Source organism: Pogona vitticeps, chromosome 9 (assembly GCF_051106095.1).
Source record: "Pogona vitticeps strain Pit_001003342236 chromosome 9, PviZW2.1, whole genome shotgun sequence".
Classification (NCBI taxonomy): domain Eukaryota; kingdom Metazoa; phylum Chordata; class Lepidosauria; order Squamata; family Agamidae; genus Pogona; species Pogona vitticeps.
In genome coordinates, this window is record NC_135791.1 from 23484959 (window position 1) to 23504817 (window position 19859).

A 19859-nucleotide genomic window follows, 5' to 3' on the forward strand; every position below is an offset into this window, starting at 1 on the left:
AGGCTGCTGTAAGAAAGACAATTTAGAATATGGATTTTTTTTTCATGCGATGCTAAGAATTTCCTGAATCAAAGGGGTGACTAATGAGGAAATACTAAAGTAAATGAATAAAGCCCAACCCCCCAAAATGTAAAACACAGAGAATGCAGAAATCTAAAATATCGTAGCCATGCAATGAGAAACGAAAAAGACTAATGGTTAGAAGCGATCATTCAGAGGGAAAAGAATGGGGGGAAAGAAGCACAGGGAGGAGAACCACCTGGGAGAGTATATTTGGCTGAAACGCAATGTTTGTGACCGGCAGAAGTCAAAGTGGCCACCATGGAGTCCAGCCCCTGGACAGGGGAAGGACAGCAACAAAGAAAAGAAGATATTCTTGGAGGAAGGAGGTCTGCGGTGAGAGAAGACAATGTTTTAGACCTACCAAGCACTTAACAGCTAAGGGAGTTTGATGTTTCCTTGCTGATTTCCTTACAGATCCTCCAGTCGTCAGCATAGAAGGCTACGATAACAACTGGTATTTGAGCCGCAGCGAAGCCACCCTGACGTGCAGCGCCAGAGGGAACCCCGCACCGAGTCAGTTCCTTTGGAGCACGTAAGTCCCAGACGCGCGCGCGCACATAACACACTCGCTCCAGCCCGACACCACTTCCGGGCAGAACTGTCTGGGAGAAACTTCAGATGGCTGGTTGCCCTTCTGCGCCCATCAGAGGACGCACCAGAATTTGGTCTTCCGCACAGCGATGCTAAGGAGGGGCTTCTCTGTGTCTTGCTCATCCTGATTCTCGACAGAAAACCCACACGGTGAAATTCCTTTTTCTCCGTGTTGGAGGCTGCTTATAGAATTATATAGGCAGAATTTCTGTGGGAGATTGATTCCAAGCCACCCCCCATCCCTGCAGATGCTGGAAAGCGTGGATACAGAAATCCTGTATATATGGGGCAACAGGCATGATGCTTTAAAAGACTCTGTTAGCTTCTTGTGAAAGATTGTTCTGTCTGTCTGTCTGTCTGTCTGTCTGTCTGTCTGTCCTATCTATCTATCTATCTATCTATCTATCTATCTATCTATCTATCTATCTATCTATCTATCTATCTATCTATCTATCTATCTATCTATCTATCTATCTATCTATCTATCTATCTATCTATCTATCTATCTATCTATCTATCACATTGTCTAACCCTAACCCTTGGAAATGCATATTTCTGGGGAGTTATTTAATATTTTCAGGCCACGGATAAGTGAAACCGCAGGTTTTGATCCCATGGATATGGTGGTCCTATGGCACAATCTTTCACAAGAAGCTAAGAGAGACTTTTAAAGCATCATGTCTGTTCCGAGAACCATACACTTACAGATTTAAGCCAGGACTCTGCAAAGGATTCGGAGTGTTGTCGGGCAAAAAATGAGGGTCTCTAGCAAGCGGTTGGGGGCTTGCACTCAACTTAGTGAGTCAAGCATAAGGCAGGTCACAGATCCATCATGTGCTTCAAATTTGTGTTCTTCAGCTGGGTTTTTACAACCTTTTCCTGAAAGCTTCTGATCCTTTGAGCGTGGAATGAGGCCAAGCTGGTTTGGCCGGCTCACCAGATGGAAAATGTCCTTCTTCTCTGTGGCCACTTTGGTTGGGGGCTGTGAGGGCAGACCTCCCTGCCCTTTTTGCTGGAAGTCACCCAGTGATTAGGGGATAAGGATTTTAGGAGGGTGGGGGTGATCGGAAGGGTCATGGGTCTCCGGTCAAGTTTGGGTTGTAAGTATTCCCATTGCGTGCATCTAGACTGCATCAAAAACCCCAAGGCATATATTTGCAAGTCGAGAAATAAATAAAGATAAAGAGGATCAGGAAGCTCATCCTAATAAAAGAAGATACGACTCTGGGAAAAATGCATGGTTATCCTGCAGGCCTTTATTCTGATTTTTCATCTCTCTACTTTTCCTTTTTTTTTTTTCTTATGCCATATGTTCAGGCCGAAGATCATTATGGTTTCACAAAAGACCAAATTCATAGTATTAATGTCTTTTTTACATTTTTCTTTCTGCAAATACAAATTTCCAAATGTGTTTTTTTTCCTAGGTAGGCCAGTGTAGCTAGTCGTCATGGGATTTTGAGATTTCATGGACCCCAGACCCCAAAGGTCTCCAGGAATTCTCCTAGCCAGGCTTCAAAGGGCACTCATCAAGGAATCAAACTCCTGACAGGGTTTTTCCTGTTCTTACTGAGAACACCGCACCCATATTCTCTTGCAGCTTCTGCAGAGCTTAGCCATGTTCACCCCCCACCCCCCACCCCCGTCTTCTCTGCAAGACAAAGAGGGTTGAATTCAGTAGTTGTAAGAACATGGAAAACTCCTGTCAAGACTTTGCCCTTGATAGGCTAGCGGGTTTTATTTGGCCTGTTTTTTTTGCAGAAGTGCAACTAGAGTCCATAAAAACCTATGCAAATAAAATATTTTCGTCTGTAAGGTTGTGGAGATAAACATGTCGTCTGTACCAGACTGATGGAATAAGGTGAAATAATTGTACACATAGAAGCCGTGCTGGAGTGAATATTTATTTCCAGAAGGGAAATGGGAGAGGCAGGAGCCCTTGGTCATATATCCTGACTTAACTCGTGTGTCTTACTTGATTGTCCCATCTAGGCCTTCTGGACCACTTCCTAGCTCCGTGGAAGTCCAGGGCGATCGGCTCGTGGTGCGTAACGTGGACGCCTCTGTGAACACCACGTTCATCTGCCAGGCCACCAATCGGGTGGGTCAGGTCTCAGCAGAACAGGCCGTCTTTGTCCGAGGTGAGCGTGCGTGAACTCGTGAAAAACTTTTGGGTGAAGGGACTTCATTTCTAGATGCTGGGAAATGGAAATCTGGCAGGCTTATGTTTTGAGTTGTACGGGGGAGAAAGTGGGACGGAGTGGGAACGCTGGCGCATCGCGGCTGCTTTTGGAACTAGGGTTCTGCCTTTTGAAGGGGCTTCCTCTCAGTGGTGTGGTTGCGCATGTGGAAGAGTAGAAGGATGATTGGACTGGGCTCTCCTTAACGTCTGCTGGGGGAATTCAACGTCCAACGGCTTTTTCTGGTAGAGGAAGCAACTCCTGACCTCCAGCATGTTGACACGTTTGCGAGAGGAGGGTTTAGCTTGGCCTCATGCATTGAACGGTCCGGTGGGCGCCTGGGTGGCAGCAAACCCAAGATCAAAAGGGGGTTATGGGGCAGGTGGGCATCTCAGGTCCTGAGGTCTGACCAGCCAGAGGCACTGTGGGTCTTGGTGGGTGGTGCGGGATGCTCGGTCGTGACGGGCTCCGCTGGGAGGAGGGAGCGGATGGGGCTGTTTGTGCTGTGTTCGGGCAGACCTGCACGGAAGAGGCACCTCCTGGAGTCTCTTCAACCCGATTCTCCCCGGAGAACCAGGAGACTCTTGTGCCTCCTCTCAAAGGACCCCCACCCGGCCGATGAGAGAGGAGGCGGGGTCCCCCGAGACCCCCCACACACACCTCGACCGGCCCCATGTTCCTTTCCATGGCTCCGTCTGCAGCTCTGCCCCTTCCTCAGCGCTGGCAAGGCTTATGGTTTCCTCTGAGTGACCTTCCCCCCCCCTTCGTCTTCCTTTCTTTACTCAGACCAGCCGGCGAAGAGGCAGAGTGGCAGCTCCGGAGCCCTGGTTGGGTCCATCGTGGGGGGGATCCTGGCCCTGGTGATTCTGGGGGCTGTCGTGGTCTTCGTCTTCTACCGCCGCCGACCCCGGGCCAACAAAGGCTCCTACAACCCGAAGACCCGGGTCTTCGGCAACGGGACGGCGCCTCCTCCGGTCCGAGAGTTCGCCGAGCTGGACCGGCCCCTCCGGGCCGCTCCCGGGAGGGGGCGAGAAGAGTACGACAACTATGAGGAGGAAGACGAGGAGGAGGAGGAACGTGAGGAGCGGCTCCAGCCCTACGGCTACCCATCTCGCCGCCTGGAAGACGAGGAGGAACGGTACGACCAGCTGGGCCCCATGTTGCGAATGGGCTCCTCCTGCCACGGCTACGAGTACGATGACATGGAGTCCCAGCACGATGGCTCTATCATCTCAAAGACGGCCGTCTATGTGTGAGCCCGGCCTCCGACGGGACGGGAAGAGAGGACTCCCACAGACCTTTTTAGGTGTTCTTCATGGGTTTTTTTAACCTCCGTGTTATTAATTTATGGGCCCTGTGCGGCCGGAATCCGTGGCGGGCGCTTCCTCTTTTCAAAAGGCGCTGCAAGAGAGAGACACCCTGGAAGGAGCAGAAGGAGCCCCACCGAACAAGTTGGGGGCACTGGGATTTTAATTTTCCTTCATTTGGGTTCTTTCTCTTCTTAAGAGCAGCAGAAGTGGGTGGGGGGGCTTGCCGTCAAGGACCTCCCCCTTTGTCTCCCTGCGAGGAGATGCGAGGGGCTCTGCGGCGGCCTTAAAAGGAACTTTAAAATCTTGTTGATCAGAGATGCGCAGAGAAGACACAACGCTGACTCTTTCAGCAAACAAACAGACAAAAACTGGGTTGGAGCAGCTGGGAATAGGGCTGGGACTTCTTTCGAACCCGTGACGATCAGGCCGGGAGTGCGGGGCGACCGCCTGTGTGACACCCCAGGCTCTGATGCTGCTCATCTTTTCCTCCCTGAATGACTCCCTCTGGTTTCTGGTGCTTTTAACTCCGAAGATACGGCTGTTGCTGCATCTTCCCCCCAACCTGGCGCCGGGATGGCAAGTCCATGCTGCTGTCAAAGTGCCGGGGGCCAGGGTCTTCTCACACCCTACACCTTGCCTGCTCTGCAGGTCACCAAGGCTGGCCTGTTTTTCCACCGACAGGGAGCAAGACCCCGTTGGTGCAGCTGGGAAGAATCAGGGCTTCTTCCTCTTATCCCGTGTTCTTTTTATAGTTGCTCTTTCCTTTTTCTTTTCAAAAGAGTTATGTCTGTTGGCCAAGCTTTGTCAGCCTCGTCCATTCCTTGGTCCGTTGCGTCCACCCTTGCACACGTGTATCGAAATGTGGAAGAGCAGGAGAGACCTGCATCCGTCTCTTCCTCCCACAGACATTCACTCCATGCTGTGCCTTGTGGGGACCAGCACTTTTATCTCTCATGCCCCTGTCCTCCCTTGTCCAAACTCCCGTCGTCTGTAAATACCCCAGCCTCTTTCCCCCCCAAAAAAGGCTCAGAGTTATTTTCGTACTGGGTGGTTGTTGGGATTTTTTTCTTTGTGTGTGTGTGTGTGTTCCCGGTGGGCCCCTGTCTTGGCTTTCGTGTGTAATTAAAAATCGTCTCAAACGCCGACTCTCGTTGACTTGTCTTGTATTTACTCAGAACGAGGGAGTCCGTGGAAAAACTGGGATGGTGTGACACATAACTATCCGGCTGAAGGAGAAGCAACTCGGTAATGTAGTGAGACTAAATCTCTCCACTAATGACAGTGTTACTTCTCTGGCCTCGTTGCTTACATGCATATTTAAAACCTGCTGGTTTGGTGTAGAATTAATTGCAGATGAAATGTCCCAAGGGGCTTAGAGCTAGCCACGTGAGAAGAGAGAGGGCATTTGAGCTATGGAAAGGGATAAAAAAAAATCTACCCTGTCCTAGTTCAGGGTAACCGTCTCCACTGTGCATGTTGTATTGGTGCAACTGATAAGGATGTTGGCCTCTTTCCCTAAACTTGGAAGGGCACCAGAACTATTGATTTTTATTAATTCTGAAGTACTGTCTCTTGCAATTAAGAGGGGGGAGGAAAAGGTTGCTAAAGAGGAAAAATGTACTTCCTATTTTTTCCCCTTCTTCCTCAGGAAAATGAGCACAAGAGGCACCCATTGATGAAAAAGTAGATGCAGGGGTGGGGCACCTATGTATGTTTTCGGACTCTGATTCCCAGCATTCCCCACTCTTTGCTGTATTGGCTATTTTGATGGGACTTGCAGTCCAAAAACCTCTAGGGCAGAGTGGTTCCCAACCTTGGGTCACCCACGTGTTCTTGGACTGCAGCTGCCAGAAACCCCAGCCAGCAGAGCTAGTGGTGGAGGTTTCTGGGAGTTGTAGTCCAAGAACACCTGGAAGTAGGTGCTGGACAAGCTAGAAGATTTATCAGGGCGTACTGGTGGATCTCTGGAGTTGTTCTAGAGCAGTGGTTCCCCAACCTTGGGCCTCCAGATACTCTTGGACTTCAACTCCCACAAATCCTGGCCAGCAGAGGTGGTGGAGAAGTCTTCTGGGAGTTGTAGTCCAAGAACATCTGGAGGTTGGGGACCACTGTTCTTTAGGAACCACTGTTCTCAAAGGAACCAGGCACAGCCTTCTGTGCTAAAGACCTGTCAGTTCTGTTCCGCTTGGGCCTTGGAAAGGGATCAAACACACAGCCAAGTAAGATGACAGCAGCCTTTGAGGGTCAGTTTTGGCCTCCTGGTCAAGACCACCACCATCAGAACAGCGTTTTGAGGAGGGTGTGTGTCCCGTGGCTTTCCAAAGGTTGTCGGCTTCCGCTCCCATCAGCCCTTGCCAGCTTGGCCAGTGGCGAAGGACGATGGGCGTGGTGGTTCACCCAAAGAGGCAGAGAAGTCCTAGTTTTGAGGATCAGGAGCGCTGCCTGCTGGTCTTATGAGCTGTGAGGGTGATCCGCTGGGGGAGACGAGGACTGGTGTTCCTCCGTCGGCAAGCGGGTGAAACACACCGCATTCAGTTTCCCTGTTAAGCCAGCCTTCAAATGATTTCCTGTCATTGTAGAAGAGCGCTTATCGTTTTAGATCCCATCTGACCGGTCAACGTTTGCCGGTCTCCATGACCATCTGTCTGGCCCAGGAAAGAACTACTGTTTCCTTCAAAGGCAGCCAACCGCCAAGAAAGACAGAGCAGGTGTAACCCAAGCGCTGTTTTATACAAAAACAGTGTATTTCATCTGCCACTGTGCAGATGCCTTTATCTGCAGGTGGAAATGGTAAGAAAGCATCAAGGCGGCGGCTGCAAACACAGACTTTCTTATATATGTATATATTTTTAAAACGGTTGCGTCTCCCACACTGAAACTTTAGCCGCGAAGCTTTCAGCTTCTCCTCTGTGCCAGGAAATGCTTCCCCCTATAACTTTCTCCCTGTTGGCCCGTTACCAGAAGATGAGGAGCTAAAAAGGTGCTGCCTTTTCTAAATATTTCTTGTCCTGTAGCTTTAGGAGAAAGGACCCCAGCCCCTCTGGTCAATTGCGTGGTGAAAGTACATTTTAAGGAATATTTCTTTAATGCCAGTGCTGCCGCTGAAAGGTCTACGCCAGCAAGTTTTGGGATAAAGACAGAACGACGTGTTAGTGGCATACAAAGAGGAATTAAATGCCGGAGAGAGAAAGGGACATTTCAGATGATTAGCAGTCATTCTCATCCCTCTGCTAAACAAGTGTTCGATGAAAAAAATGGAGTTGGGAGTAAAAAGGGGAATAGAAGAAGACTGGGGAAGTCGTTGTTTGCTTTACCCCCGCCCGCCCCCACCCCCCGGCTTCCTAGTCCACTTCTACAGCCATATCAATATTAGCTAATTCCCTACCCCAGCCTCCAAAATGAACTTTTATAACCACCGTGATGCAAAACAGGGGCTTGTTTTTTTCAAGCAGCCAAACTGGAAACTGCAGAAGGTCTGCAATACATCATCAAAGTCTTTTCTCCAAAGTTTTGTGTTTGTGCTTCCAACCGCCCGCCCCCCCTTCGGTTCATTCCTAGAATGCTTTCTGCCTATCCCATAGAAAGAAAATCACTTTCTCTAAACCCACAGAGGAGAATTTTAGAGCATTTTCATCTAGAGGAGTGGCTCGGTAAACCAGGTGTTCTTGGACTGCAACTCCCAGAAACCCTGGCCAGCATAGCTGGTGGGAAAGACTTCTGGGAGTTGCAGTCCAAGTACACCTGGATTACTGAAGGTTGGAAACCACTGATTTAGAGGACCACATGTTTCCCACCTATGCTGTAATTCAGGAACTTTGTCCCTCAAAGACTTGATAAACTGGTGCCATCCTTTCTCATCACTGGGCTGAGGCCAGCCAACCACATCTGAATGGTTACAGTAGGAGCAGGGACACTGTGACCTTTCTTGATGTGGCTGAACTATAATTCCCATTGTCCATGAGCAGTTTAAAGCAATATTAAGGATGCTATGGGCTGCGGTCCAAGCAACAGCCCGAGGGCCACTGTTTTCGAGCTGTCTGTTCTCCCCCGCCCCTGCTGTTTTGGGAGGAGGCCTTTACAGAGGGTGTAGCCAAAACAGGACACCCACAGGTAAACAAGGCAGCATTATCAGGGTTCAAAGATTGCAGAAATGCACACACATCTAGGAGGAGGTTGGGGAGAGAAGCCCAGAACAGCCGATTCAGGATTCTGTGCTCACCAAGGATTCCCAGTGAGTGCAGAAGTGTGACTTGACTGTAAAAGCAGAAGATCAGAAGGCAAATACTGTATTTTGCCATGTATAAGATTATACTTTTGTCTAAAATCTTTAGACTAAAAATTTTGGGTTGTCTTATACACGGAAGTAAGCTGAGGAGAGAGAAAAACAAGTGGAGGGGAAAGCAGGGATCAAAGCGATCCTGCAGCGCTTTGATCCCATTCCCCCTACACTTGCCAAGCCCCACTTAGATTTCTTAATTTTGGGTTAGAAAAGTTTGGGGGGGGGCGTCTTATACATGGGGGCGTCTTATACACGGAAAATATGGTAGGTGGAATATTCTATCCAAAAGGTGTGGCTACTTCAGACGCTCAGTACTGGTTGCAGTTTTGATCTCTGATTGTCCTACACACAAAGTGAGTGAACAATAAGCACAGGACTTGTGGCCTCGAATCGAGGTGATTCTTTATCCTTTTCTATGCATCACACCGAGACCTCAGTCTTTCCCCTCCCAATTTTTCCCCTCAGTTAATTTTCTCTAGTAGATCTTTTCTACAGCCTTTTAGATCAGGAAATTCTTTTTTGCTTTCGGGACGAAACAGATGTCGATGGCCTTTTCCTTCCAGAGATTTTTCTCCAGCTCAAGGTCAGGAGCTGGGGGCTCCCAGATGTTTTTAGATTGTAGTTCCCTTGGGTCCTAGCCAGCCTCGCTGAGGATAGGGTCTTATAGGAGTGACACTCTTACAACATCTGGAGAGCTACATCTGCCTGGCCCTTCTTAAGTCCTGTTTAAAAATCCATCTGAGTTAGTGCTTGCCACCATCTCCTGAAAGTAAATTCCTTATCTTAAGTGATCTGTGTTGTGATGATGCACCTAATGGGTTAGCATATACTTGACCCATTGAGAGACAAGCTTTTTTTAAAAAAGTCCATCACGCAATCTGCTGTAACAAATAACTGCTCTCTCTCTCTCTCTCTCTCTCTCTCTCTCTCTGTGGATATTTTATTCAAAAGCAGCAGTGCCATTTTCTGTTCTGCATTAAAAACAAAAAGCATTCTAAACACTGTGCTTAACATGCATGCATATAAAATCTATGCAAATAGCCTTCCTTTGCATAAGTGGTCCTGTAGCACACATTAGTCTGAAAGAGATATTTTGGGAGTTTCATTGAGGGTATTCTTTGTTTTGTTACAAAAACATGGAATTGGTTTTACTCTCCCCCCCGCCAGCCCTTGTACAAAGCATGGCATGGCTCTAGGTAGAAATGGAACCCTGAGGACGGCAGAAGTTATGGAAATGAATAATTTTCTGAGCAGGCTATCCATCCATCCATCCGTCACTCAATAGGAAGGTAAATGCGGATACTTAAAAGTCCTCAGAGGATGGGGCAGGTGACAATAATGCATCTGTGAAACCACTCTCCTTTTGCCTCAGTTATTGGGGCCACAGGACTCAGTGCTATGTCCAAATGTGGTAGGACTGTGGGACCCGCAGGTGATCAGTCCCAGTCTCTCCCCCACCCCGCCCCAGCAGATGCTGAAAAACCGCAGAAGTATGAAATGCTATACATTGCATGGTCTTTGTGTCTCTCTAGTGGCCAGTTCTGGTAAATACACCCAAGAAATGTGTAGTTCTGTGTTTTTTTTTTTAATTTAGTGTTTTCAGGCAGTGGATAAAAGTATCAGCGGATATTGATCCTGTGGATGGAGGGTTCTACTGTACAGGTGTTGGGGGGGGCGAAGGTGTGCAAATGGATTTTTTTTGGAGTACAGTTTCCAGAATTCCCCAGGCAGCAGGATTCTGGGAGTTGTAATCCAAAAAACTCACAGAACTTCACTCGAAGACGCTCGAAAAGAGGCACTCCCATCTTATAGGAAGCCTCTTCCTCTAATTGTACCATTATGGGAAAGGTACAACTTAGTGGTTATCCCAGCTGCCCTTCGTAATGCGTTCTTGATGTTCAGAGCACTTCTGGAGCAACTGGGACCAGCCCAAATCCCCCATGAAATGAAGTTTTAAGGCAGGCAAAGAAAGACATGGATTTAGCGTTGTTAGGCACGTTGGCGAGCCACCGAAAGTGTGGGAGGCACCTCGCCCGTTTGCGTTTTGATCCCTGGCCTCTCGCGCCATCCTAATCCCACAGTCAGATCACAATGGGATCTGATCCAATGAAAGGCAAGCGTGAATATCAAATCAAGTCCTTCCATGGGGACCAATTTTTAAGGCATGGGGTTTGCCGTTCAGGTCCATAACTGATTTTCCTCATCCTTAACTCGCCCGGCCTGCAGTCCCTGGGAAGGTAAAAGAGCACTGCAGCTGCTTCTACTTAAAAGACAATTTTTAAAAAAATGCTTGAGTGCCATAATCTGCGGGAGAAGGTCATAACAAGGTCAGTGCGAGAGGTTTTTCCGTACTGTTTACCATCAAGTGCCAAGGAGTTTTAAGGAATAAAACTAGTATTTGAATCTCAGCCTTTATTCTCACCGCCTGAGATGGTGTACACGGGATCCTCCGTTTGCTCCAGAACTACAACACCCATTAGCCTCCACCATTGGGCATGTGGGGTGGGGCTGATGGGATGCTGTAGCCCATCCACATCTGGAAAGTCAAGAATTTTCTGACCCCTGCATCTCCGGGCAGTGCTGATTCTTGAGTACTCGAAAGATGGGGTAGGCGAGGGGAATACAGTTTTGATCCGGATGTTTATGAAGCAAAACTGTAGCCATCCTTTATCTCTGTGCCAGGACAACTTTTCCCGTTGGTAAATGTCAGGGTGTCTGGCTGGAATTATTCACCCAGATCAGGTGGTTAGCACTTATTTGCAGCTACCTGATGGGCTTCTAACTTGTAACCACAGAGAGGAATGCATGAAGACCTCCGACGTACGTCTTTTACACGATGAAGAAATGTCTCACGTTACTGGATAACTTCTGTGACTACACAGGCTAATTATACCCTGCTATCTTGAGCTGCCTATTAATATCCCCAAAATATAGCAGAAGCCACGCTGCGGGGGGCGGGGAGGGAGAAGCTGGCTGATTTCTCGGAAGAGGCCTGCATTTCTATCCACCGTATCATCGGAAAAACGCAGCAGTCTGCGCCAGGGCTGATACGGGTCTCTCCCAAAGATCAGGGGTATGGGATCTCCCAAAGACTGTTGGGTTACAATTCCCAACACCATCCTATTTTGGCTAGGTTGGCTGGGGTTGATGGCTGTTGTAGTCCAGCAACATCTGGAGACCTACACTTTTTCTGCCCCTGAACCGGACCTTATCTTTGGCTCTGAAAAGCTTGAATTCTGCCCATTGGTCTGTTGTTACAGCTGTAGGCGTGAGCCAGAAAATATGTACATATATTTTTCTGAATCAGTTGGCAACCCTCTTGGAAGACTCTTTCCAGTAGGGGCATTGGCTTATATCTGGTCCTGCCGCAGAGACAGTCATGTTCCACCTGCCGTTCCCACGATGATTTCAGAGTCCTCCTCTCGTGTCTTTTACCAGGTGTGGTGTAGCATCAACCCACTTTCTGATTCCTGCAACACTATACATTAATGGAATATCCAACCACTAACAGCCCTGCTCGGTCCTTGTAGCCCAATGTCTTCCTTTCTTCAGTCAACCCATCCCATATTTGATCTTCCATTTCTCCTACGATGAGCGTCAGCTCCCATGAGTGTTACTCTCTTACGATATCATTGAATCATAGAACAATTGAGTTGGAAGGGGCCGATAAGACCATAGAGTCCCATCCCATCTCTAAAGTATGTTTAACCATTTTAGCTTTCAGTGGGAGTTCAAGCTTAATTTAATCTGGAATCCACTTACAGTGGGGTCTTGACTTGAGAACTTAATCCGTATTGGAAGGCGGTTCTCAAGTCTAAAAGTCTGTAAGTCAAGTCTCCATTGACCTACAGTGCATTGAAAACCGATTAATCCCGTAACAGGCCGTTTTTGTTCCATTTTGGTTTTTTTCTGGTCTGTAAGTCAATTCTCAGGCTGCAAGTCAAACCTAAATTTTGCAGCCAGAGAAGTCTGTAACTCAAAAAGTCTGTAAGTCAAGCCATCTGTAAGTCAAGGGTCCACTGTATTTAGCTCTATGGTGGTCCATGGTATCTAGAAAGCTCTCCACCAACATGAATGTTTTCCCCCCTATCTACTTTGTAAACCGTTCCTCTTTCACACCTATACATATTCATTGTAAATACCTGTGCATGACCTTGGTCTCCAAAGGGTATAGCCTAATGCTTAAGTATCTTTTCTTCTTTTGGAGCTTGCGGGTCCCGCCCAGGTCAAAACAGGGCAAGCCAAAAATTAATGTGTCTCAGGACAGTCCGTTCCCCTTCTTGCTCAGCCCATAACTACTTCAAGAAGGATGGCTGCTCAAAGTTTAGTGACACGAGGACTGTAGGGATGTTGAAGATGATAGGATGATAATGAAAGTAACCCTCCCTGCACCCCCAACAGGTTCTTTGTCAAGAGTGGGTTGGCCACCTCTCTCTCACTCTCTCTCTCTCTCTCTCTCTCTCTCTCTCTCTCTCTCTCTCACACACACACACACACACACACACACAACGAACAGAAATTTGGATAAAACCACAGTGCTAATGCTACAGGTACAAGATTAAAAACGACTTTTAATAACTTATGTAGAATTCCAGCACATCACACCCATGTGGAGAAGGCTGTGACTTCAGGACTTGTTTCCCTGTGGAATTTACTACCCGGAGGCTGCAGACCGGACGGGGGATTCTGGAGCCTCCACGTTCCCTTTTTGACCTCTTTTCCCTGGTTCTTTCTGTTTCAACCAGACCTTAAAACAAAGGGCATCTCAGAAGCAGGAGTGTCTCCTCTGGCAGGCCTTCAAACGGTTCTTCTGTCCCATCCCTTCAAAAAGACAGCCTGAAGCTAGAAAGAAGCTCAGTGTTGCCCGTCGGACAACTTGAATTTCTCTCACACCTTGCTGCTCTGAAAACCTACGCTCCGCTGGTCCCCCTCCTGCCCTCCTGGTAAGGGGGCAGAGGGCTGCCAGCAAACCCTGGCTCCAGGGAAGGTGCGTAAATGCATTCCTCCCCAGCAGAAAGCGCTGGCTATCTGCCTCTTTTGTTGAGTTTCATGTAAACATTGAGCAAAGAGATTCCCGAGGGAGGGGCTGAAACTGAGGGAGCAACTCGCCTTTAAGGAAATCTCTCTGGGGGAGAGACAGAAAAAAAATCTTGTGTTCTTCCTCCTGAAACAGCGAGGCAGACGGAGACAAAGATCAAACTGCCTTGGCTCGGTGGGTTGTGTATTTAGGAGCTGGTTTTGCCCTAGCTTTCTTTCTTTCTTTTTTGTCTGGGCGAAACTCTTTTGAAAGTGAAGCAAATGAGTATGTCAATAGAAAGGACAAAGGACACTTCCCTTTTCCAGGGTTCTTCAAACCACTAGAGAGCACGTCACCCTGTGCTTGAAACGTGTGTAAGCACCGCAGTGCCAAAGGTACGCATCTCATGAATTTAGGTATTAATTAGCACAGATGCTCCAGACACTCTGCTGAACTCTCTGAGCGCTTTTCACCCTTTGCTGACTCCAGTTGCTCCTTTTTGACGGCGAAGACACGGACCCGAATCCTACTGCTGATATACACCGGCATAAGTTCAACGGCGTACATCACAGCAGGAAATTGCCCCTAGTTCATCAGCTGCCGCCTGCATTCTTCAAGGAGTGCTAAGTCACACGACTGGTGCCTGACCAGGAATGAAAGCTACAGCTCTTTAGTTTACCGCTGTGTATTTTGCTGTTGCATTTCTGCTGCTGGATGTAAGCAATAGGATTCTGACTAATTCAGAATCCTGTTGCTTACCTCCGCCAGCATAATCCTTGAGACCAAGCGTGGGGCTACCTTCCACTCTGGTTGTGCCTTAGCCACATCTTGTGCCTGTTTCTCCCTCACCTTTCTTCCTGGTTGCACCCCTGCCAAGAGCAACAGGTGTCCCTGCCAGCTGAACATCCTAATTTCCCTTTACACAGCTTCCCCTACTCAGCGCCTTCTGAACGTGGTACACAACAACCCCAGCCCTCCCCGATGCCTGTGGGACAATGGGAGTTGTAGTCCCACCCACCAAGAGGGTGCCAGGTTAGGAGAATCCCACCTTAACCATTGCAGAAAGGTTAGGATTTCAATCAGTAACTTCCCCCCCCCCTTCATCTTTGTGTCTTCATGGCTTCTGCGGCTATCAGAGACCAAGGAAGTCTCCTTAAGGAAGGGAAAGTTGATGTTTCTCGTGGGGATTCGTCCCTCTGTGGTTTAATTAAAACGAGCTTAATAAATCCATATCATAGTGGGAGCTAATTACAGCCTTGATTTGGGGGGCAGCGGGTTTCTTGGCACTGCAGGGCTGGAGGCTCAATCGTGGACCTCCACGTATGGTCATTCCGGACGAGTGCTGGACACCGAGCCAGCCCTTCACCCTGGAAGCCAAGAAGGGAGGGAGCGAAACTGGACTTTGCTCACAGGAGAGAGAAGCAGAGATAAGATAAAAACGTTGGTTCTCACCACGGAGAGTGTGAACAGTCGAGGGGAGGCTGTAAGCCCAGCTGTTGCCATAGTTGTTTTTTCCCTATGGAGGGGGTGCCGATACCAAGGTCAGGCAGCGTGGGAGGGCCCGTGATCTGGAACTCTGTGGTACCCATGCCACGTCAATGCTCTGGAATGTGAAACTTCCATGTCCAGGGAGAAAAAAAAAAGGTCTCCTGCTCCTTCCCTCCCTTCCTCTTTTCTCGAAATCCATCTCCTTCCCTGAAAAGAGAGGTTTTTGCTCTCAGCCACTCCTCTGACCTGTACGGTTCCCGAAAAGCAACACTCAACATTGACTCATCACCTCTCCCTCCTTGTGCCTCTGCCCACGAGGCGTGAGCTCCCTAGAGCGGTCCTTCTGACTGTACTTCTTGAGGGTGCGGGTGTGTGTGTGTGTACACACCGCGGCTGTTGATCTGGTGGACGATCATTGTTGATACGAGATTATTATCTCCAGTATGACCTGTCGGGCGGGTCTACCTGAGCCTGGCTTCCCTCCTTTCTTTTATCCTCAATAAAACTGAGACTCTGCTAGGATCAATTGAGGGAGGAACCTGTTCTCAAAGCATCATCGTACAGCGCAGGAAGTGATCTGTGAGCATCACCATGACCCTTGATTCCTGCCAGAGGTATCAGAATGGCTGGGATACATGGAGGCCAAAAATGTCTGCATGAGCATGGATGCACACATACATATGAAAATATTCTACGATGCATGGGATACATTAGGATGGTGGTTTCCACAGAGATTCTGTTCTCGCGCCCGTCCCAGCGGATTCTGAATAATGCAGAGACATTGAACGCTATGCATTGCATGGTTTCTGGCTCCCTCTCATGGCCAGTTCCGATAAATACACCGCAGAAATACATGCCGTATTTTTTCCGTGTATAAGACTATACTTTTGTTTAAAATCTTTAGAATAAAAATTGAGGGTCGTCTTATACATAGAAGCTGAGGAGAGAACAAAAACAAGTGGAGGGGAAAAACAGGGATCAAAGCGATCCTGCAGGGCTTTGATCCCTTTCCCCCTACACTTGCTAAGTCCCACTTAGATTTCTTATTTTGGGTTAGAAAAGTGGGGGTGTTATACATGGGGGGCATCTTATACACAGAAAAATACAGTATATATCTATTTCTAAGGTTCTTTATTTAGTATTTTCAGACGTAACACATGATGGCCCCATAACAGATCTTGGAAAAGTTACTTTTTGTAGATTAGAAAGAATCCCACCGCCGGAAAAGTACACCCACAAAATTTTCATATGGCTTTTATACCAGGGGACCTTCTGTAGAGACCCTGCCAAATTCTAGCGCGGCTCGAATTCAACCTCTGATGATCCTGCACCCACGCCCACGGGGCCACCTTCCTTGGATAATACCTCTAACAACACCAATGGGGACTCCTAGCCTAGGTGGCCAGCGGGCCACCAAAACCCGGAGCCATCTTGTTCGCTCTCGGTCACCGGTCACAGCCTGTGACCGAGATATTGTTTGCTTGAAGGATTCTAGCGCTGGGGGCAGCCGGGGTGGGTGGATGTGTGGATTTGAACTGCTTGCCATCTCAGCCTCTTTTTATGATCCTCTGATTTCATACTCGGGATATGCGCCTGTCATATTTCCCCACAGTCATCTGCATTTCTAAGCTCGAAGCAAGTCTTAATCCTTTAAGCCTTCCGTAGTAGGGCCGGGGGGGGGGGGGAGGGAAGAGTTTTTCTTCCAGGGTTTTAATTTCTTTCCCTGTCTCCCTTTTCTCTTTCTTCCTCCCCTTCTTGATCTAACAGATGAGAGAGAGAGAGAGAGAGAGAGAGCAACCGAAGGCAAGGTCTACCTCTTCCTTTGGTTCCTCTACTAATGTGGTTGGGTGTCTCGTCTTCCTTTCCACTGGATCTAGTTTTCCTGGCTGCGTTCGGCTTTTTAGTAGCACGGCTGGCACAAAAGATAGAGGGTTGGTGGGGGACCGGGGAAGGATTCCTTTGGAAATCTTTCTCGTTTTTTAGCCTCAAAATCCTAATTTTTCAGCTGCTGCGAATGAGGCCACGAGGAAAAGCTGCCACTTACCGTGAGCCGGGCCATGCATAATAGATGGGGCTGTGTAATTATGGGTTCTCCCAAGGGAGCGGCAGAGGGGATCAGCCGGTGGATGAACACGCCAACTTGGCAGTGGGGTTTCACTTCCTAGCGTTTGCTTCTTCTCACAAAGGAAAGGGCTAGAAGTGGGCTTTGCTAGAAAGGAAGGTCTCGACCCCTCCTTTGCCTGGGATCAACCAAACGGGCCGTTTGATTTTTTTCTGGAAAATCGAAGAGAAAGGGAAACACCCAAGAAATTATCGCTGCCTTACGTAGTGCTGGTGGTTGCCAATGTTTTTGCTGACATCTGCTCCTTTGCCTTTAGCAGCAGCTTTGCCTTCAGGCATTGAGCAGACTCATCATGAAAGCATGAAGTTATCTCCCCGATGTGCCGATTTCTGTACATCTTGATGCTATTAAATGCACAGGACTGGGACAATTTGGGGTTGTAGTTTTTTCTGTTCTACTACCATTCATTCAATTTATACCGCGCCCATCTAGACCAAAGTCTACTCTGAGCGGCTAACAATTTAAAAATGGAATCAAAACAATATAATAAAATAAAACACTTTGCCTAAAATGTTAATCACAGCCCTGTAAGGAAGGTCAGACTCCATCCTGGGGGCGGAGAGAAGCCGGGCCCCAAGACTGGTTATGTTTAAGTCTACTTCTCACGTACCTGGCGCAGATAAGCTCTGAATACTCATTTCTATTCAGAATTTATAATAGCACTGTTTAAATCACATCCTCTCCCTAAAGACTACTGCAGTTTACAGAGACAGTCTTCCTTCCCATTTAGAAAAGAGAGAGCACAAAAAAATGCAAAAAAAGAGAGAAAAAGATAACCAATCTTTCCACTAAGAAATTGTTCGGTGTATCCTAAGGAGCCGCAACAATGATGAACAAGCAGTTGTTGAAGAAACGTTTTCAAATAAAATAAAGAACCACCACCAAAAAAGGGCTTCTAGTCCTCATGAAGGTTCCACAGCAGCAAGTGGAAGGGGGCAGTGCTCGCACTGGCCTCTTTTCATGGATGGGACTTCTTTCTAGGAGGGCCAGGACTCAGGAAAGTTACTATTTTAGCCCCACTGACTGAGGGAATTTGGGGAGCTGTAAGGTTTGTTTGTTTTTAAGAATTTTTGTCTGTTGTCATGTGAAGGAACATTTAATTAGTGAACAGAGCAAGGCTGTAATGATGTAGGAGATGGATACTCTTGGGTTACTCATCCTGACACGATGATTCAGTCCACTTTCTCGTTCTGAACACACATGATACTAGCACAAGGTAGTATTTAATCATTACACTTTAATCACTACACTCCCACTGTCTGGCTCAGAGCCGACAAGCGTTATGGGTCTCCTTCCCGCCTCTCAATCCGTAGCTACCGAGTCTCACCATTTCGAAGAGTCAAGGAAAGATTTTTCCCATCAGGGCCGTGTACATCCACGTTTCTTTAAAAAGTAAGCAATAAGAAAACCTGTCGAGAAAAACCCACACTTTTGCAACCTGTATGATGAATTATGCACATAGAGACCGTTCAGCTCTATACGTCTCCTTTTTCCATATTTTATTTTGCTTCTGCCGATGACCGTAGAATGAAAACAACCCCACCGGGCACTGGATCTCCGTTTTCTCACAGAGAGGAAACCTACATCCGTGCCGTACAGCTGCACAAGCCATTTCGCTACGCTCTTTGACTCTTACAACTTGATTTAAATGAATAGATAAACAAGGAAACCCCGAAAGTGGAGACTCTTCGGGTGCTGGACCCTGAGCCCGGTATCTTTAAAAAGAAAAGGAAAAAAGGAAGGCACAATTGTGTGTGATCCAACCGTCTGGTGCTTCCCTCGCTGTCCAGCTTTTGTCACGAGATCTTGGAAATGAGCTTGGATGTTGACACCATCCTCAGGCCGAAGATGCCTGCCCTTGGGCTTGTTCTTCCAGATTACGTTCACAGACCAGAAGATGGCGCTGTGCGAAGCTTGGCCCCAGAGGGCGAGGGGGGTGGGTTTTGCTCCCAAATTCACACCCAGTCCTCTCCCCCTAAATTGGCTCAAGATCCACTCCCTGCAGCTGTCATGGGGCAGAATGGGTGACAGAACCCCTTCTGGCTTGTGAATCTTAGCCCGAAGGAATTGACCTACGATGTTGTTGTTATGTGCACTCAAGACTTATGACAACCCTATGAATGAGTCTTCTCCAAAATGCCTTGCCCTCAACAGCCCTGCTCAGATCTTGCAAATGCAAGCACATGGCTTCTTTTGGGGAGCCAGTCCGTCCATCGCGTATTGGGTCTTCCTCTTTTCCTGCTGCCCTCTGCCTTTCCCAGCATGATGGTCTTTTCCAGAGAAGCTTGCCTTCTCATGATGATGCTCAAAGCAAAACAGCCTCCGTTTCAACACTGTTGCCTCTGGGGATTGTTCAGGCTTGATTTGATTGAGGACCCACTCGTTTGTCTTGCTGGCCGTCCAGGGTCTCCTAAAGCTCTCCTCCCAATCATTTCCTCCCAATCATTTCCCCCCCCCGTCCGTTTTCTTTATTGTCCAGCTTTCGCACCCGTACATATCACAGCTGGGAGAGCTTGCTAGTCTACCGCTAGTTAACCTAGGAAAGCTCAGCTCAGCGCTACTCGCTTTTTTTTCTTTGTGGGATTATGGCGCCATCTAGTGGCTGAAGATTTGGGGATTAAAAAACTGTGCAGGTTTCCCTCTGGGTTCTGTTTGGGGAGATGAGCAGAGCACAAGTCGAGAGAAAAGAAAAAGACATGGAATGCTAATAAATAAAAGACAACACAATCCGGCAGAAACTAAAGGCAATGGGATTACACTACTGTAGTTGCAGAAAGACCTTACGCTGGCTCTTGTGTCACCAATACAACCA

At 48.0% G+C, this 19859-nt stretch overlaps 1 protein-coding gene across 3 annotated transcripts in view; it reads left to right on the plus strand.

Annotated features, from left to right (window-relative positions):
• NECTIN2 (nectin cell adhesion molecule 2) overlaps window positions 1-19859 on the plus strand; it is a 78558-nt gene that overhangs the window by 49757 nt on the left and 8942 nt on the right. For 2 of the 3 annotated variants that reach the window (XM_072980253.2, XM_072980256.2), the window contains exons 4-5: window positions 478-595; window positions 2644-2792. In XM_072980253.2, the coding sequence (XP_072836354.2) occupies window positions 478-595; window positions 2644-2792 (267 nt within the window). Of the gene's footprint in view, window positions 1-477; window positions 596-2643; window positions 2793-3617; window positions 5285-19859 lie in introns of those variants that run through there. The other variant, XM_072980255.2, reaches the window with a different exon arrangement.